General features: G+C 50.6%; 1 protein-coding gene across 3 annotated transcripts in view; it reads right to left on the reverse strand.

Moving 5' to 3' along the window:
- The window catches only part of POLA1 (DNA polymerase alpha 1, catalytic subunit), a 1,013,915-nt gene that overhangs the window by 861,178 nt on the left and 131,589 nt on the right, over positions 1-21,148 (reverse strand). For all 3 annotated transcript variants that reach the window (XM_029603088.1, XM_029603086.1, XM_029603087.1), the window contains one exon: positions 16,280-16,354. In XM_029603088.1, coding sequence (XP_029458948.1) covers positions 16,280-16,354 — 75 coding nt within the window. The remainder of the gene's footprint in view (positions 1-16,279; positions 16,355-21,148) is intronic.

Consider the following 21,148-nt stretch of genomic DNA (forward strand, 5'->3'; position numbering starts at 1 on the left):
GAACAGATTGAAGCAACTCTGATATACAGAGTATAACATTACCAGGAAATTCATTCTTTCATCAGTAAACAGGACGGGTCTCTGGATGATCTGTGGTATTACAGGAATGAAAATTAGCAGGTAATAATCCCATTTTCCTTTCCTGTTCATACCCAGATCAGTCCAGACAAGTGGGATGTACCTAAGCACCCCTACACTGGGCGGGAACCCAAAAGACCCGCTCCTAACACTCTTTCACCAAAAGATGCATCTTCTTGCACCCAAACATCCAACCAGTAATGTTTGGAAAAGTATGACGCGAGGACCATACCTCAGTCCTACAAACCTCTTGGGCAGACACCAACTGACGCTCCACCCAAGAGGCTGCCTGTGCTCTAGTCGAATAAGCCTTGAGGCCTGTCAGAATTTTGCAACACTTACAAATACAGGCTGAGCAAATGGTCTCCTTCAGCCATCTAGAAATCATAGCCTTAGAAGCTCTTTCCTCTTTCTTCGCACCACCAAACACCACAAAGAGGTGAATCAGACCGCCAAAAGCTATTAGTGACCTTCAAATAATGCAACAGTGTGCCACACATCATGAAGATGAAGATCTCTATACTGTGGAGACTCTAGACCACTCTGGAAAGGCCGGAAGGTCAACTGTCTGAGTCACATGAAAAGCAGACCTCACCTTCAGCAAAAAAAGGAGGGAACCGTACACGTCGTCACCCTGTCATCCACAATATGCAAAAAAGGGTCCCAACAAGACAGCGCCTGAAGCTCGGAAATCTGCCTGGATGAACATATGGCAACCAAAAAAACTGTCTTCAACATCAAGTCCTTCAAGGAAGCTTGTTTTAAAGGCTCAAAAGGCATGCCACAGAGAACCCGCAAAACTGAGTTGAGGTTCCAATCTGGGCACACCTTCCAAACTGGAGGCTGCAAATGCTTAACCCCCCCCCCCTCAGGGAGCGAACTACATTGGGATTAGAGGCCAAAGACCTTACCCACAATTTGCCCCTAAGACAAACCAAGGCCAAAACCTGAACATGGACCAAACTATAGACTAGGCCCTTGGTCAAGCCCTGTTGTAGAAATGTAAGATTCCCACCAATAGAGGGTCCAGCCTCTGTTAAAGACACTAGGACTCAAACAACTTCCAAACACTGACATACGCCATAGACGTAGAAAGCCTCCTAGCCTTTAGCATAGTGGACATTACTAGTTCCAAATATACCCTCATGAACAATTGCTGCCTTTCAAATCCAAGATGCAAGACAAAAGCAATCCTCCCGATCCGAAAGTGTATCCTTGTCGCAGCAAACCTAGCAGGTGAGCCGACTGAAAAGACCCGATCACCAGATCCACAAACCATGGACATCGTGGCCAGTCTGGTGCCACCAACACCACCGTCCCTAGGTACGACTCTATGCACCTTAACACTCGACCGATGAGAGGCCATGAGGGAAACATACAGAACCGCCCCGGTTGGCCATGGGCACACCAGAGCATCTAGCCCTACCAAACTGGACTCTCTTTTGTGACTGAAAAAAATCTTGCCATCTTTGCATTGGCCCACGTCGACAGATGATGAAATGCTAAGAGAAATCAAGGAAGCTAACCACTAAGGCAGTGCAATAATAATGGGAGATTTCAATTACTCCAATATTGACTGGGTAAATGTAACATCAGGACTTGCTAGAGACAAAGTTCCTGGATGTAATAAATGACTGCTTCATGGAGCAATTGGTTCAATAACCAACAAGAGAGGGAGCTATTTTAGATTTAATTCTTATTGGAACACAGGTTTTTGTGAGAGGTAATTGTGGTGGGGCCACTTGGCAATAGTGATTATAACATGATCAAATTTAAACTAATAACTGGAAGGGGGACAATAAGTAAATCTACAGCTCTAACTAAACTTTCAAAGGAGAAACTTTGATAAAATGAGGAAAATAGAAAAAAACTGAAAGGTGCAGCTGCAAAAGTTAAGTGTTCAACAAGCATGAAGACTGTTTAAAAATACAATCCTAGAGGCGCAGTCAAGACGTATTCCACGCAATAAGAAAGGTGGAAGGGAGAGGAAGTGACATCAGCCTCACTGAATGGCTGCCTGAAACTTCAGCTCCGGGTAGCTGCAATTTATTAGCGGTGTCAGCGCTTCATAATCTGCTCCCAGCCACACTTTCTTTCTGAATTCGGCCGGTATTGATGATGGCGACCCGGCGGAGGACTGTTGACCTCGCGGATTTTTCATATGGAGGTAATACCGCGGCCCCGAAAAAACTACACGAGGGGGAGGAGGAAGAAATGGCGCCGGAGAGCATGCTGACGGGCGCGAGCCCTGTTGATACAAGTGTGGAAAGCTGTCCCTCCCGTCAGGAATTTAAAACCTGGTTGCAGGACATGAAAATTGAAATTAAGGCATTTAAGGACGAAATACAGGAGGCATTGGGGGATATCCGCAAAGAAGTGGGGGAGCTAGGAGAACGGATACATGAGGTGGAGCAAGCCACAGAGGATCATACTACCACGTTGTCACATCAGGGGAAAGAGTTGGAGCTTATCAAACAAACCACAGAAGAGCTGACTAACAAACTAGAAGACTTAGAAAATAGAAATAGACGCAACAACATCCGGATTAGGGGTGTACCGGAAGTTGAAGGGACAACTGACTATATTATCTTAGTCCAAGCCATTTGTAAAGCTATACTGAGCACGGAGGATAATCAGCCCTATGATAAGGACATAGCCGAGGACAGGACTCATCGTTCGCTGGGCAGAACCAACAACAGCCAGCCGCGAGACATCATCGCATGCCTACATAGTTTCCCTCTTAAGGAACGGGTGATGGCTAAAGCCAGAACCATGGGCAATATATTATGGAAGGGATCTACAATTCACATCTTTAATGACGTCTCGGCTATTACACTCCAAAGGCGCAAAGCTATGAAACACGTCACGGACACGTTGAGAGAGGAAAAAGGAAAATTAGTTTCTTCCCTGATAATTTTCGTTCCTGTAGTACCAAGGATCAGTCCAGGACACCTGGGTTGTGACTCCGCACCAGTAGATGGAGACAGACTAAAACTTGTGGGCGGAGCCATATATGCCCCTGTGCCAGTCACAGCCCCTCAGTCTTACGGAATGTCAAAGTAGAACACAACCAGAGAAGTAAACAAAACTAGATACCGCTAACTAACGGGGAAAGAAACACCCCCTCTGGAAACGGACTCTCCAACCGAGAGAGCGAACAAGCTGAACAGAGCAAATCAAAACACAGAGCGGACTCTCCATTACTTCAGCGCAGCACTGCGGGCGGGATCCTGGACTGATCCTTGGTACTACAGGAACGAAAATTATCAGGGAAGAAACTAATTTTCCTTTCCCTGTACGTACCAGGATCAGTCCAGGACACCTGGGATGTACCAGAGCAACCTACTGAGGGTGGGAAGCAGAGAGTCCTGCTCGGAGAACCCTCTCTCCAAAACCCCCGGAATCGGTAGCCCGGACATCCAGCCGGTAATGCCGGATAAAAGTATGCAACGACTTCCAGGTGGCCGCCCTACAAATCTCTTGAGGCGACACCTGAGAAGCTTCCGCCCAAGACGCTGCTTGAGATCGAGTCGAGTGAGCCCGCAGCCCCACGGGAAGAGGTTTTCCCCGCACCAAGTACGCCGAACCAATGGCCTCTTTGAGCCAACGAGCGATCGTTGTGCGGGACGCCGCAGCTCCTTTCTTTGGTCCAGAGAACAGGACAAACAGATGATCTGTGACCCGAAACGGATTAGTGACCTCCAGATATCGGAGAAGGGATCTCCGCACGTCAAGCTTCCGTAACTCCCTCTCTTCTGTAACAGAGGAGTCTCCGCACGCAAAAGCGGGCAACTCCACCGATTGATTAACGTGAAACGACGAGACCACTTTCGGAAGAAAGGAAGGAACCGTCCGTAAGGAAACCCCCGAATCGGAGATACGCAAGAAAGGTTCCCTACAGGACAGGGCCTGTAACTCGGAAACACGCCGTGCCGAGGCAATCGCCACCAAGAATGCCATTTTTAAAGTGAGATCCTTAAGAGTTGCGCGTTTCAAGGGCTCAAACGGCGCCGTGCATAGAGCGGAGAGAACCCAATTGAGGTTCCAAGCCGGACAAGGAAGACGTAACGGGGGGCGAAGGTGCTTAGCACCCCGAAGGAAACGAGCAATATCCGGGTGAAGCGCCAGAGACTTACCTCGCAAACACCCAAGCGCCGCCACTTGGACCCGTAGGGAACTGCACGCCAAACCTTTGGCCAGACCCGCCTGGAGGAACGCCAGAACATCAGAGACGGAAGCCGAAGTGGGGTCCACCCCTCGCTGCACGCACCAGTCCTCAAAGACCACCCAGACACGGACGTAAGCCAAAGACGTCGACTGCTTTCTGGAACGCAGTAGCGTGGCCACCACCGCATCTGAATAACCTTTTCTCTTCAGTCGATTCCTCTCAAAAGCCATGCCGCGAGACAGAAGTGATCCGCATCCTCCAAACAGACGGGGCCCTGATGGAGTAGGGCCGCCATTCCCTGGAACCGAAGGGGTGCCGCTACTGCCAGTTGTACGAGGTCTGCGAACCACGGCCGGCGAGGCCGGTGCCACCAAGATCACGTTGGCCGGATGCAACTCTATGCGCCGTAGAATCTTGCCGATCATCGGCCACGGGGGAAACACGTAGAGCAGCACATCCGGCCAGGGAAGCACCAACGCATCGACGCCTTCTGCCCCCCGCTCTCGACGTCGACTGTAAAATCGCGGGGACTTCGCGTTGTGCCACGTGGCCATCAGATCCATGTGGGGCACCCCCCACGTTTCGCAAATGAGAAGAAACGCATCGTCCCCCAGCTCCCACTCTCCGGGATCCAGACGATGACGGCTGAGATAGTCCGCCTGCACGTTGTCGACTCCCGCAATGTGAGACGCTGCGAGGTTGCTGAGATGTAGCTCCGACCAGGCCATCAAGCGCTGAGCTTCTTCCGCCACCTGGGGGCTCCGTGTCCCCCCCTGCCGGTTGATGTATGCCACGGTGGTCGCATTGTCCGACAACACTCGGACTGCCTTTCCCCGCAGGAATGGTAGAAAAGCCTGCAGGGCCAGACGGACCGCTCTGGTCTCTAGGCGATTGATAGACCACTGGGCTTGCGACACTGACCATAGGCCTTGAACTGAGCTCCCTAGGCAGACCGCTCCCCAACCGGAGAGGCTGGCATCCGTGGTCACCACTGTCCAACTGGGCACCAGGAGAGAGACTCCGGCGGAAAGATGACTGGGGTCCAGCCACCAACGCAGGCTGGACCTCGCGTGTCCCGCTAGAGGAAGCGGTAAATGGAAGTCCTCCGAGACCGGCTTCCAGCGGGAAAGCAAGGATGACTGTAAGGGTCGCAGATGAGCGAACGCCCAGGGAACCAGCGCCAGCGTGGAAGCCATAGACCCTAGGACCGTAAGGTAGTCGCAGACCCGCGGCTGGCGAAGAGACAACAAGCGTTGCACCTGAGTTTGCAGTTTGCCCATCCGTTCGAGCGACAGAAACACCTTGCCCTGCTTCGTGTCGAAAAGAGCTCCCAGATATTCCAAGGTCTGCGTGGGTGTCAGATGACTCTTGCTGAAGTTGACCACCCATCCCAGGGACTGCAACAGATGGAGGACCCTGGCCACCGCCATCCAACACTGATCCTCGGACTTCGCCCGAATCAACCAATCGTCCAGGTAAGGATGGACCAGGAGACCTTCTCGGCGCAGTTGCGCCGCCACCACGACCATCACCTTCGTGAATGTACGAGGGGCCGTTGCGAGCCCAAACGGGAGCGCCCGAAACTGGTAATGCCGTCCCAGAATGCAGAATCTGAGGAAGCGTTGGAACGACGGCTGAATGCCTATGTGAAGATACGCCTCCGTGAGGTCCAGGGAGGCCAGGAACTCGCCTTGCCGGACCGCGGCGATGACTGACCAGATCGTCTCCATTTTGAAGCGAGGAACGCGAAGGCATCGGTTCACCCCTTTGAGATCCAGAATTGGTCGGGACGTGCCGTCCTTCTTTGGTACGATGAAGTAAATGGAGTAACGGCCTTTGCCGTGTTGGCTGACCGGAACGGGGGAGATAGCTCCCAAGTCCTCTAAGCGGCGGATGGTGTCTAGCACCGCCGCCTTCTTCTCGGGAGCCTTGCAAGGTGACACAATGAACTTGTCCACTGGAATGCGAGCAAAATCTAACGCGTAGCCTTGTCTTATCACGGTGAGGACCCACTGGTCCGACGTTATTCCGGCCCATCTCTCGTAAAACGACAGCAACCGCGCCCCGACGTTGGGAACGGCGTGCTGAGGCTGCGGCGGGAGAAGGGCCGACCCCCTTTCATTGTGAAGATTTGGGCGCCGTGATGGCCAGGGCACCCCCTGGTCTACCAAAGCGCCTCCCACGAAAGGACTGCTGCTGCTGCCACTGTGGGGTACGGGAGGAGGAAGACCTGTACGATTGCCCCGACGACCTTTGAGGTCGCGCCTTCCTGGGCCCACGAAAGCGGGACCTGGCTGCAAAGGAAGACCGCGACCTGGATCTATCTTCGGGCAACCTGAAAACCCTATTTTCCCCCAGGGAAGCCATCAAATCATCCAATTCCTTGCCAAACAGTAACTTACCCTTGAATGGCAGCGCCCCGAGGTGAGCCTTAGAAGAGCCATCCGCCGCCCAGTTGCGTAGCCACAGGAGGCGGCGCGCCGAGACAGCCGCCACCATGGATCTAGACGAAGTGCGCAGCAGATCGTGGAGTGCATCTGCGCCATATGCTATTACCGCTTCCAACTTATCCGCTTGCGCTGCCTCGTCTGCCGAAAGATCCGCATTGGCTTGGAGGACCTGAGCCCAGCGTAAGCCAGCTCTCAAAGCGAAATTCGTACACATGGCGGCCCGAATTCCTAGCGCTGACACCTCAAAAATCTTCTTGAGCTGTACTTCCAGCTTCCTGTCCTGAAGGTCCCGAAGGGCTGTCGCACCCGTAACCGGGATAGTAGATCTCTTCGTTACCGCCGAAACCGCCGAATCCACCTTGGGAAACTTGAGAAGGTCCAGTACATCCTCCGGGAGCGGGTAAAGCTTGTCCATGGCCTTGCTGACCTTCAAACCTAACTCCGGAGTGTCCCATTCCCGGAACATGATGTCCGTTGAAGAAAAATGGAACGGAAAAGCAACTGCCGGACCCGTGAGGCCTAACAGGACCGGATCCATGTTCGCTTCCTGACGAACCACCGCCAGAGGGGGGTCTATTCCCAGTTCCTGGAGAATGGCTGGAATTAGAGGTGGCAATTCATCCCTACGGAATAGCCGGACCACTTTGGGATCGTCTCCCTCCACTGCCTGCGAACCTTTTCCTACGCCGGACGTAGCGGAGCCGTCCACTCCCACATCGTCGGGTCCCTTCTGGGTCTCCTCAGGGGAATCAGCGTCCGCCTCAGGGGAGGAATCGGTGTCCGCCTCCTGTGGGACGCCACGTGGAGGCCGCTTCCCCCGCAAGGCGCCCTGGGACCCCTCCGCGACCCCCGAAGGCTTTCTGGACCTCTTCCGCGGTGGAGCCCTACGAGCTTCACTCCGGCCGCGCTTACTTTTTTTGTATTTCAGGACTTTGCGCAACAAAAGCGCAAGGTCCTCCCGAAAGCGAGCTCGAATCTGAAGAAAAATCAGCGGGACTCCCCGGGGACCCTGTGTCCCCCGAGGGACCCCCTCCGACCGCGATCCGCTGCGGGGAAAGCGCAGGAGGCAAGGCCGAAGGCCCTGTCATTTCCCGCGCCATTTCGCGGCCCGTGGCCAAAATGGCCGCCACTCCCGCGCTAAGCGGGAAAAGCTCTTGGGGCTTTTCTACGGCGCCCCCCCCGCGCGGAGACGATCGCGCGGGTTGCGAACGAGGTCCCCGAGGCGCCCCGGACGACCCCTCTCCGCCCGGGATGCAAGCGGCACACAGACTCTCGCGCGAAAGACGCGCGCGCCGAGCCACAGGCCCGGCAGACCGAGCCGCGAGGCATGGCGGCGAAGAGGCGTGAACACGGGACGACAGGAGACACGAAAATTAAAAAATTTGAGCGAACGGCCTCCCCCCGACAGCGGCGCCCCCACCACGAGCGGCGACGCGAAGCAAGAGAGAGCCGGCACAGAAATAAAAGCAAACCTTTTTTTTTTTTTTTTTTTTTTTTTTTTTTTTTAACAAAAACGCCTGTCGCTGTCCACGGTCCTGGAGCCCTAATCCAGCAGGGGTGAGTGAACCGGGCTCCCCGGTGTCACCCCTGACGCTGCTACTAGGCCAGCTGGGTCCTCGACCCTAGCAGCGGCCTCAACCAGGGGGGGGTGGTCCCCTCAGAACCTCACAACCCCCCTGGGAGGCAGGGCGAAAGGGACCTAGGGACAATTTAGCAAAAATATTCCCAAATAGAAACCCGTAGCCTAAACTGGCCTAACAAATCAAAAAAAGGAACAGACCCTGACGGAATACCAGAACCAGGGCAGGCAGGGCTGTGACCGGACCTGCACCATCTACTGGAGACAGAGTAAGACTGAGGGGCTGTGACTGGCACAGGGGCATATATGGCTCCGCCAACAAGTTTTAGTCTGTCTCCATCTACTGGTGCGGAGTCACAACCCAGGTGTCCTGGACTGATCCTGGTACGTACAGGGAATGTTCGATATAAACGGCTTTACCCCTTCAGCCTTTTTTTTACATCAGTGGCCAGTCATGTACAGCAAGATCCTCAGATGTGGCTGAAAAATCCCTCCGGCAAAAGGGCATTGAGCTGAAATCTCAAGCCACAGGTACTGCACCTCTTGAACGCACAGTAGCTCCACGTTGGCAGAGAGCTGGTACAGGAAAGGGTGGTAAACGACTCAGAAGAAATCAGGACACCGCTACATCAGCAGGGGACACAATAATTTGATAAGGAGATCAAGTGTGTAGCTCTTTATTGAATCTTGGACATCATCTGGCCTACACCTACTATTGCTGCCATACTTTCTGCTCTTTACTCACTATCGAGAGCCTAAGACTGATCCAACTTTCATATATATATGCATATAATGGACTCGGAGATGAACTGGCAGCTTGGTCGATGTGGGATGGGTGGTACAAATACCAGGGGATGGGGCAGAACATACCGAATAACCAGATATGTACTGACACCATGTATTGTAGTAGTTAAATGCAGGCTACAGGAGGTGATGTCATTCCTCCATAATGGATAAGGTGGGGAAGGGTGCCTCACTGAAGGTTGTTACTGTAAGGGTGGGGGGAGGGAAAGTAATGGGTGTTCAACTTGGAAAACCTGGTATATAGCTGCTGTTAATTATAGTGAGCTTTGGATTAATGAACAGAGGGTTTGGATTTCATTATATTTTTTTATTTATAATTTCCATGGCTGATTTGATAATAGTATCCCTGAACGTTAAGGGACTTAATCACCCTAGAAAACGGCAATTGCTGTTTGAGGAAGCCAAAAGACAGAAAGCGTCCATATTTTTTGTGCAGGAAACGCATCTTCTTAGAAAAGATGAGCGATTATTGCGGGATAAGGCATACCCACAGATATTATTGGCCTCAAACTGTGAGGCAAAAAAAACTAGTGGGGTGGGCATCATGTTTGCGCAGGACCTTAGAGTGGAAATACTTAACTGCAGAAGAGATAAGGGGGGACGGTACATTGCTACGGTGATAAAGTTGGATAATATGCTCATGACCTTACTTAACGTTTATGCACCCAATGTTAATCAGGGGGAATTTTTTAGCCACCTTGAACACTCCCCTAAGTGATTTTATACAAGGACCGCTCTTGATGTATGTGAAGGATGTGGAGAACTTGGGTGCTTGGAGTAGGGTGTCAATTACTGCTCCCAAGTATCCGCTCTTCCTTGGGCAAGTCATCTCAATGGCCAAACCATAAGAGAATCGAGCTGGATCCTTATGGAGGATCGGTCCCTGTTGGAGCAGGTCTCTGTGTGGAGGTAGCGACAGGGGGCTCCCTGTCAGCAGTCTTCGCATGTCTGCGTACCACGGTCTTCTTGGCCAGTTCGGGGCCTCTAGAAGTACTGGTCCCCTGTGGTGTTCTATCTTGTGGATAACTGCGCCCAATAGGGGCCACGTCGGGAAGGCGTATAATGGAGTCTCCTGTGGCCAGGTCTGTACCAGGGTATCGATTCCCTGGGACTGGAGTTCCCGCCTGTGGCTGAAGAAACTGGGTACCTGGTCGTTGGACAGGTTTGCCAGGAGGTCCATGGTTGGTGTTCCCCAACAGTTTACTATCAATTGGAATGCTGTGGTCGATAGTCTCCATTCTCCTGGATCTATACTTTATCTGCTGAGGTAGTCCGCAGAGACGTTGTCTTTCCCGGCAATGTGGACGGCCGAGATCTCTTGAAGATTCACTTCCGCCCATGACATTAGGAGATCTATTTCCAGAGACACCTGTTGGCTTCTGGTTCCTCCCTGACGGTTGATGTAGGCCACTGTTGTGGCATTGTCCAACATTACTCTGACCGCTTTGTCTCGGAGTCTGTGAACGAACCTTAGGCAGGCTAGTCTGACTGCCCGGGCTTCTAGGTGATTGATATTCCATCCCGACTCTTCTTTGTTCCATTGCCCTTGGGCGGTTTGCTCCTGGCAGTGTGCTCCCCATCCTCGTAGACAGGCATCCGTGGTGAGTAGGATCAAAGTTGGTGAGGATAGTCTCGTTCCCTGGGTCAGATGGGCTTTTTGTAGCCACCATCATAGTTGGGCCCGAATTCTGTCCGAGAGCTGAAGCTCTGGGACAGTGGATTCCATCGTGATAGTGGTGAGCATTGTAAGGGTCTCATGTGAGCTCGTGCCCATGACAATACTTCCAGTGTGGATGCCATGAGGCCGAGAACTTGTAGGTAATCCCATGCTGTGGGGCGAAGTTCACTCAACAGGGTTCGTAACTGGGTCATCAGTTTTGATCTCCTTGTCTGTGTCAGGATGACCTTGTCTTGTTTGGTGTCGAACCGGACTCCCAAGTATTCTAGAGATTGGGAGGGCTGCAGGCAGTTCTTGTTTGTGTTGAGCACCCACACAAAGTAGAGTTTTGACTCTGTTGGTTGCCTGGTGGCTTTCCTCTGGGGATTTCACTCTGATCAGCCAATCGTCTAGATAAGGGTGCATGCGGATTCCTTCCTTCCTCAGCATTGCTGCCACCACTATGATCTTGGTGAACATCCGGGGTGCAGTGGCTAACCCGAAAGGTAGTGCCTGGAACTGGTAGTTACTGTCCAGGATCGAGAAGCGTAGAAAATGCTGATGCTCTTGATGGATCGGAATGTGTAGGTAGGCTTCCGACAAATCCAGGTATGTAAGGAACTCTCCCGGTTCTATCGCCCTTATTACCGAGTGTAGGGTTTCCATCTGGAAGCGAGGAATCTTCAGGTGACGATTGACCGCCTTGAGGTCCAAGATAAGTCTGAACGTTCCTTCTTTCTTGGGGACGATAAAATAGATGGAATAATGTCCAGTATTTATTTGTAGAGGCACCAGTGTTATAGCCTCTAAGGCTAGCAATCTGGTTAGTGTAGCTTCCACTGCCATCCTCTTGGAAGGGTCGTGGCAGGGAGATTCCACAAACTTGTCCGGAGGGAAGTGGTGGAAATCCAGGTAATATCCCTCTCGAATGATGGATAGGACCCACTTGTCCGAAGTCATCTCGACCCATCTTTGGTAGAATAGGGCAAGTCTGCCCCCTATGGCTTCTTCCTTTGGATGGGTCGGCTGATTTTCATTGTCGGTGCGGCTGGGGCCAGAGCCCAAGCTGGCTCCCCTTTTGTTGTGCTTGTTCCAAAAGGACTGGCTCTAGCCTGCGGGGCGGGCCGCTTGATATGTGCTTCTATATGGGTTGAAGCGCTGTGATCCTCTGCCCCTGGAGGTTCAGGGGAAGGATCGCTGGTTTCTCTTATTCCTGTCCTCCAGTAGTCGCGGCAGTGAGGACTCGCCCCATTTGTTGGCCAGTTTCTCTAGTTCGCTTCCGAACAGGAGGGTTCCCTTGAAAGGCATCCTTGTGAGTCTCGTTTTGGAGGATGCATCGGCCGACCAGTTTCGGAGCCAGATTTGTCTTCTGGCTGCTACAGCGGATGACACTCTAGCTGCTGTGCGTACCAGATCAGAAGCGCCCTCCGCAAGGAATGATACAGCTGGTTCTAGGGCCTCCCCAGGAGTGTTGTTCCTGGTCTGTGCTAAGCAGGCACTTGTCACCATGGCACAGCAGGCCGCGATCTAAGACATAGTGGAGACGTCAAAGGACTGTTTGAGGATGGATTCCAGACGTCTGTCTTGAGCATCCTTGAGCACTGCTCCTCCCTCCACCGGGATAGTAGTGCGCTTCGAGACGCGCAGACCATGGCATCCACTTTCGGACATGCCAGGAGATCTTTGGCGGCTGGGTCCAGAGGGTACATGGCTGCCAGAGCCCGGCCCCCTTTGAATGTAATTTCTGAGGCATCCCATTCCAGGTCAATTAGTTGCTGGACAGCTTGTAATAGTGGGAAATGGCTGGAGGTCTGACGGAGTCCCTCTAATAGGGGGTTCGTTTTAGGTTCCCCCGAGGCACTTGTGCCCAGGATAGCAAGCTCTTTTAGGCTGTGTGTGACCAGGTCTGGAAGCTCGTCCTTGGTGAAGAAGCGTCTCATGGTTCATTGGGGCTCTGTCACCGGAGGGAGTTCACCTTCCTCCAGGGGTTCTGAATCCTCATCTGAGTTGTCCGTGTCCCCAAAGGTGGGGCTTCTGGGCGGTGGGATCACTTCCCTGAGCATAATACGGCCACAGGCTCCGGTGGAGCCTGTGGCCGTATTATAGGAGGCCCCGGTTGCATGTGGACAAAGGTATGCAGACCTTTCAAGAATTCCACCCAGGAGACAGATGCTGGGTCTAGACTAAGGGGCGTCGTGTCCCTGGGGAGCCCCGTTTGAGGGGGGATCCCGCTGTGCAATGCTAGGTCCGGCGTACTGCTCGAGAGGCTGGAGCCCGGTACCGGCTGGGGAGGGCCATGAGTTGGATCCCCTAGGGCCTCTTTGCACTGTATACACAGGGCCATGGCCTCCTCATGCTGTGCAGCTCTAATGTGGCATGCTGGGCAAAGGCCCTGAGCTTTGAGTTTATTTTCCGGTGGTGCCATGGCTTGTGCGCGTAAAATACAGTTGTGCGCTCCGGTATGCGAAGTTGTGCACATAGGTTTGGTATGCGCTCAGGGAGATCTGCGTGCTGTTGTGCGCCCAGCACAGTAAGTGCGTGGCTATGCACGTCGCTTGTGTGCCCAGAACTTGGGTGCGCGATGTTGTGTGCACAGCTCACCTCTGTGCGCACAGATCGAAACGGCGGACAGGGCGGCGAACAGAGCAAAATGGTGATGGCGACCACGAGTACAATATGGCGACCACCTCGGAGGGTCTCCATTTGGGAGGACCCTCGGATCTGACCGGGGTCTAGCCCTGCTAGGGTAGATAAACCCAGTGGCATTGGTCCTGGCTGGTGACCTGTGCGGCTCCTCGAGCTTCAGAGACCAGAGACTTTTAAATAGATTTCTACCTTACCTTGTCTCGGCGCTTCTCGGTCTCATTCCGGGAGGTCTCCGACTACCGGGGGGGGGGGGGGGGGGGGGGGGAGAAATACCTTCACCGCCGCGCTTGAAGTTGCACCTGCTGCCTCTCAGCCTCATCAGATGTCAGGGGCAAGGTCCCCACCAAGGGTCGGCTGCTGGACCGAGGCTTACCTCCGAGGGATCGTGGAAATCACCTCGGGAAATCTCAACTGGGGGAGGGACCCAATGGGTGTCACCGCAGGAGAGCGGGGCTCGACTGTAGAGGTAAGATTTCTTATTTTGTTTTTCTTTGGTAAAATTACTCTAACGCTGTGCGAGCATGCATAGAGTCCCTAACTGCTATGGAGACGGAAAATACTGAAGAGCTACACTTCCTGCAGGGGTATATGTACTAGGACTGATGTCAGATTGAAATCTGATCCGTCTCCAACTGCTATCAAGAGTACACTATACCCATTGGTCCTGAGTCCATCTGCTACATGCTAGGAAAAGCCAGCATGCCGCCACCGCAGAGACCATGCTCCTGGTGGACATACGCACCACATTATACAGCGCATCTGCCACATAGGCCACTCCGGCCTCCAAACGCATGGAATGCACAGTACTGAGCATCCCAGTAGAAGCCTGCTCTTGTGCCTTCTGAATCCAGCACAAGCAGGCTCACTGCATCATTATGCCACACACAGCGGCCTGCAGACTTAAGGCAGACATCTGAAACATGCACTTCAGATGAATCTCCAGCTTGCAGTTCTGAACATCCTTCAAAGCAGCCAAACCTGCAACCAGGATTGTAGCCTGTCACTGATGAGACCACCGCATTCAACTTAGGAATCTTTAGCCGCTCCAGGGTCTCCTCCATCAACGGATAGAGCTTTGCATTAGTCCTACCGACCTTCAAGCCTGCTTACAGGAAATCCCACTCCCGGCTGATCAGCTTCTGAATCTTCTTAGACAACAGGAAAACACTGGTAGGACCACACGGTCCCATCCAGGACCCGATTCACTCCCTCATTGTCTGACTCTTCCTGAATTATTTTAACCCCCAATTCTTCCAACACCTGAGGAATGAGAAGATGCTGCTCCTCTTTAAATAGATGAACCATGCAAGGGTCATCCCCCCTTCTGTCTCAGGACTCTCCTCTGGGTCAGAATCATCCTTTCTCGCATCAGGATTGGGATTCTGACCCCCAATCCAGGTCCACAACAGGTCTGCCCCCTGAGGTGAGGCAGGATCATTCTGCATCTTATCCAAGTCATCCAGATCCCTGGGATTGCCCTCAGCACATGCACACCACAACCCCATGCGCTTAAGCAGATCTCCAGAACCTCCCACCAAAGCCATCCTTGGGTCTCTTGGACAGGGCACTTGACTGCCTCTCTCTGGATCTCTTCTCACCTGCACCCTTCCAAGCTAGAAAGGCTCTGTGAAACAGAAGGACAAACTCCGGAGAAAACTCCTCCGGATCTTCGGTCCCCTGCATGAGCAGACTGGCATCCGAGCCCTCTCCTCCCTCCACTACACAGGAGAGGGGAGGAGGGGAATCTCCAGACTCCTGACAGGGGGGAGTACCCAAGATGTGATCCCTCATGGGCAAGATAGAAACCGCAGCCCCCCCCCTCAACCCGGGATCACAGGCGCAGGCCCCAAAGATTGGGATGCCCTCCTCTCCTTTGAACCGCCCGCAGAGGTTCCCTCCTCTCCCAATGCAGAGCCAGTGTAGAGGGAGCGGGAATTAATTAAGGCAGACCAGAGTCCACAGGCCCTGCAAGCCACCATGCATGGCTTAGGCGCCATCCGCCACATGGACAGTAGACAATGTAGCCCAAATATGCCAACACTGAAGTAGGCTACATCACGTGGCTGCTGCACTGATCCGGGCTGAGCCACATAATCACATCTGCTCGAGCCTCATGCAGCAGGTCGTGGCAGCCCAAGCAACGCACTATCTGACCTTACCACACACAGCTTTCCCCAGGGGGAAAACACCACCAGCCGCAGACTCTTTTAGCTCTCTCTCCTGCGATCCCTGGCAGCTCCCACCGGCTGGCCACCCCGATCACCGAGCCGCAGACTAATCTCCCAGTCCAAGAATATCTGCTCAAGTTTCTCCTTCACCTTACTTTTTTTTTTAAGCTTAATTTACATAAACAAAAAGGGTACTTCCCTGAGTAGCGGCTGGCAGGAGGAGATGTCTGAGGCAAGAGGAAGCCAGTCCCCTGTATATCAATGCCTCCGGAAGTAGCAGGCTACGGCAGACAGGAGTTTCCAAACCCCCCCCCCCCCCCTGATCACCCGGCTGAAACTGAGGGATGGCCCACAAAGGAACCTAGCACATCGGGGAGCTAATCCAACTTCTGAAGACAAACTCTTCACTATCTCCAAAATTTAACTGTCAGTTAGAACTGCAGGTTTGCACCTCTACCATCTGCTGGAGACAGAGAAATACCGAGAGATTGCAGGTGGCACTCTCGATTATGTAGCAGTGCCTCAGAGTTTTTGTTCTCTGCCTCCATCTCCTGGTAGGGATGCAAAACCCATTTGTCTGAACTGATCTGGGTATGAACAGGAATGGCTACATCAAATAATGCAAAATATGCCAAGTACAAATGGGAGCGTAACCTTACAGAATAGATAAACTTTCAGGTATTAAGCCAATAAAGGAAAAAAGTGCAGATCTACATTTATTTCACTTACCGAGTACCTCACTTCCAAATATTCAGATTTATCTGGGACATCAGGAATCTCAAACGCATAGTTCTTTTCAACTTTCTATTCAAAAGCAAGCACAAATATTAGAGCTTATGTTACATGTTCCGAAAGCATACAGCGGTGAATCTGAAGACCTGCCATATACTATTCACTCAGTATATGACTTTCAGCAAGAAACTTACACAAACAGAAAAAGATGCCAGATAAACACAGATGGCCCATCCAGCTTCTGCCAACTTCCCCTTACTACTGCAGCACCACAAGCCCTGCTTGATCTCTAGGTTTACCATCTCCTTCTCATCAAAAAGAATCCTTTATGCTTATCCCAAAATTTCTTGAACTACCATTTTTGCACCCACCACTTCCACTCTAGGAGGCGATTACATGTATCCATCATCCTTTATATATTTAAACCTAGATTTGGAGATTTTCAAACAGGGCAGTTATTTGCTTATATTTAGCTTATGCCTTTTTACTGGTAGCTCAAGGCAAGTTGGTACAGTAGGTATTTCCCTGTCTCCAGAGGACTTACAATGTAAGTTCTTACCTGAGGCAATGGAGGATGAAGTGACTTGCCCAAGGATACAAGGGATTTGAAGCCTGATTTCCCTGATTCTCAACCTGCAGCTTTAACCATAAGGCTATGCCTCCACTCCAATTATAACTAAATGGCTTATTCTGTCTAACACTATGTAGACTATTATTAGTATTCAACAAATATCTAAGCAAACATGTGAGAGAAAGTACATAAAAGAAGCAAAAGGGTGAAATTAACACTTATCTGATCATTTTCTTTCCTTGAATACAGTGAGACCTGTCCAGACAAATGGGTTATGCACACCAAGCAGCAGATCAATAAGGTCACAGATATCATCCCTTATATACATCAGAACAGACACCAGCCTTCCAGTATTCCTGAAACTAGTTAACAGTGGACAATCTCAAGACCAATAACCATATTACCAATTTTAAATGTGATTTTTTTTGTTGGTTTTTTTTTTTTTAATAACGTGCCTACAGCAATTTATAGACATCTATTATGTTTCCCATCTCCTCATCTGCCTGCAAATATAAACCTCTACAAGGCATAGAGGTTAAGAATAATCTGAAGACACCAGCAGCAAAGTGAGGGTCCTGGACTGGTTTGACTGTATTCAAGGAAAGGAAATCAAGAAGTAATTTCATCTTCCTCTTTGTATAGTCAGATCAGTCCAGGTGAATAGTCCAAACTACTTCCAAACAGGGTGGGATGCTGCCTGAGCCCTTCACAAAACCACAGATATGAATGCTTCCTCCCTTTTCTTGAGATCCATTCAGTAATGTTGAGAAAGGTCTATGATGACCAAGATGCTGCTTTACAGATCTCCAAAACAGAAACCAACCACAACTCCAACCATGAAGCAGCCTGTGCCCTCATGGAATGACCCTGTACTTGCCGAAATCCACATAAGATGCTGTAATCACTTTTTTAATCCAGCACCCACTGCATATTGAGAGGCTGCTTTACCTTTCTGCATTCCACCATATCGAAGATATTTTAAAATATGTCTCATCATATGCAAAAGGTGAAGAAGTGCATAGTCTTCAGAACCTGCCTGTCTGCTAAATGAAGGCAAGGAAACAGTGATTTAAATGAATTCCAAAATCACTTTTGGCAGGAAAGAGAGAACTATACAAATCTGGACAATATCTGTTGCGATCAACAAGAAAGGTTCCTAACAAAAAGTGTTTGCTCTTTTTGTTCGGCTCGGAGAATATTTCAATTGCAGTCTTAATGGAACAGCCCTAAGAGGAACAAACTGTGATCCCGCCAAGACGACCAAAAATAAGTTCAGATCCAAAAGCGGAACTGGAATCTGGAGCAAAGATCTAATATGCTTAACACTTCTCAAGAACCAAGAGGCATCTGGATGAGAAGACAGACATCTACCTTGTATATGACAGTGCCACTACTCGCACTTTCAATACATTAAGAGCCAATCCCCTAGAGAGGTCTTCCTACATAAAATTTCAGAATCAATGAAATTGCAGGTTCCTAGAGTCACCCTGATGTCCAGAGTACTACTCCTCAAAAACTTTCCAAACCCACACAAGCTAAGCAAGTGAAAGTTTCCTAGCCTTTAGGAGCGTACACACTATAGCCTGAGAAAAACCTTTCCTTAGTTATGCCCTCTCAAGGGCCAAACCCTAAGAAAATTGACCTAGGTCCTCAAACAGATGGCCCTGAGTGTAGATCTTAGATGGCTTTCATACAGCAGGCACCGGAGAAACGCATGCCACGGTCTGTGAAACCAGTCCAGAACAACCAGTAACACCAGCCCCTGATGTGCAACGATCTTTTGAAGCAGTCTGCCTAAAATGAGAAAAAAAAAACATCTCAGTCGGCCACCTCTAAACCACAGCATAGATTCCGAACAACTATGTATTCTGGCTGGTCTCCATCAGATCCAGATCTGGCAGACCCCATCTGGTGACAATCTGATTGACGGCCCTTAGAGAAAGGGACCATTCCCCTGGGTCTATGACATTGCGACTGAGGTAATCCACCTGAACATTTGTCCCGCCCACTATGCCAGATGCCAACAGGGTCTGCAAATTCATTTCTGCCCAAGGAAGCAGTATGTCCATCTCTAGTGACACCTGGGATGTCGGCCCCACTAACCAAGTCGCAAATCCAAAAAGAGCTAGGCAAATTGTCCTGGCCTCCAAGCAGCTGATGGACCACTCGCTTCCTCAGGGTTCCACTGTCCTTGCGCAAACTCCTGACAATGCATCCCCCAGTCCGTCAGAGTGGCATCCATCATCACTATAATCCAGACGGGGATAACCAAATCCATTCTCCATTTTAAGTGCTTGCCATCCAGCCACCACTGCAAGCTCTGCCTTGACAACTCTGGCAGCCTCATGGAATAGTCTTGGGACTAGGGACTCCACCTGGAAAGCAAGGCTCTTTGAAGAGGATGCATATGCACTCTTGCCCACAGCTGCCAGTATGGATACGATAGTCTGGAGTTAAGACTACACTGTCTGCTTCCTGGCTGCCTGCAATGCACGGATCTGGCCACACAACTTCTTGTTCCGCTGGACTTACATGACCTATCTTCATATTGCATCGAATTCCCAGACAATCCAGTGTCTGAGAGGACTGAAAATTGCTTTTGGAAAAAATTGATAATCCATCCCGAGACCTTCCTTGTGCAGCATCACTGCTACCCCAACCATCACCTTCAAAACGGGGCTGTTGCTAACCCAAAGAAAACAGCCTGAAATTCAAAATTCCAACCCAGCATTGCAAATTTCAGGAAGTGCTGATGATCTCTCCAAATAGGGATGTGAAGATAAGCTTCTATTAGCTCCAAAGAGGTCAAACTCTCCTTTCTTAACTACTATGATTACTGATCTTAAGGTTATCATCCTGAAGTGGGCCACCTTCAAGAAACTGCTTCAGGTCCAGGATAGGGTGAAAGGACCCTTCCTTCTTTGGAACCACAAAGTAAATGGAGTAGCATCCTAGCCCTTTCTGGTCTTTCAGGAGCAGAATTACAGCCTTCAAGTCGAGAAGTCTCTGAAGAGTAGCCTTTATCACCTCTCTTTTCTTGACCTAAGCAACAAGAAGCCATAAAAGTGTCCGAAACAGGATAAGCAAATTCCAAATTCCATTCCTTTTTATTATCTCCAGGATCAATTGATCCTCCGTAAATTGGACCCATCTCTGATAAAACAGACAGATGGCCGCCTCTCTCTGGTACCGGAGATAGAACCCCAAAGCACTCACTGTGCACTCTTAAAGAAGCTGGAGCCTGTGACTCTCTCCTTTCTAGGATTGAAAGGACTAGATCTCTTGTCCTGAAAAACAGTGGCTCAGCCTGAATCTCCTCGAGTCTTGAGATATACAACAAGATGAGCATCTGTGAATCGGTTATTTACTCTTTCGGATAGTAGAAAGACTAGGGGGCACTCCATGAAGTTAGCTTGGGGCACATTTAAAACTAATCGGAGAAAGTTCTTTTTTACTCAACGCACAATTAAACTCTGGAATTTGTTGCCAGAGGATGTGATTAGTGCAGTTAGTATAGCTGTGTTTAAAAAAGGATTGGATAAGTTCTTGGAGAAGAAGTCCATTACCTGCTATTAAGTTCACTTAGAGAATAGCCACTGCCATTAGCAATGGTAACATGGAATAGACAGTTTTTGGGTACTTGCCAGATTCTTATGGCCTGGATTGGCCACTGTTGGAAACAGGATGCTGGGCTTGATGGACCCTTGGTCTGACCCAGTATGGCATTTTCTTATGTTCTTATGTTCTATCTACTGGGTGTCTTGAGACTTTCGAATCGCCCCATGCCTTTGCCATCTTTGCCAGCTCTTCACCAAACAAGAGGTGATACTTAAGGGGCAGTTTAGACAAGTTAGTCTTTGAGAAAGAGTCCGCTGACCTGTGGTGCTTCCAGAGAAGTTGCCCAAATGCTATTGTGGATGACAATCCTCTGAGCAAGGCATTCACCAAATCATAGTCTACATCTGCCAGATATGCTGTTCCCGGTTCTAACAGCAGGGACTCCTCGCCTAACTCTGCTTGGGCATCCTGCATCAGATTCAGTCCAGATCTCGCAACAATACTGCAACCCTCCGATATCTGAAGAGCCATGTTCACAGCTTCAAGGCCTGAGTAAGCACAGATTTCAGACCTGTGCGGTGGCCATATACCCTGTAGAGGTGCAGAGTCGAGCCAAGACTGGCTCTAGCAGATCTAGCACTGTGAATTGGCCTGTGAAGCAACACAATCATGAAAGGACTAGAATGGGTAAATGTAAATTGGTTATTTATTCTTTCAGGTGATACAAGTACTAGAGG

The sequence above is a fragment of the Rhinatrema bivittatum genome, chromosome 5 (genome assembly GCF_901001135.1).
Source record: "Rhinatrema bivittatum chromosome 5, aRhiBiv1.1, whole genome shotgun sequence".
Lineage (NCBI taxonomy): Eukaryota > Metazoa > Chordata > Amphibia > Gymnophiona > Rhinatrematidae > Rhinatrema > Rhinatrema bivittatum.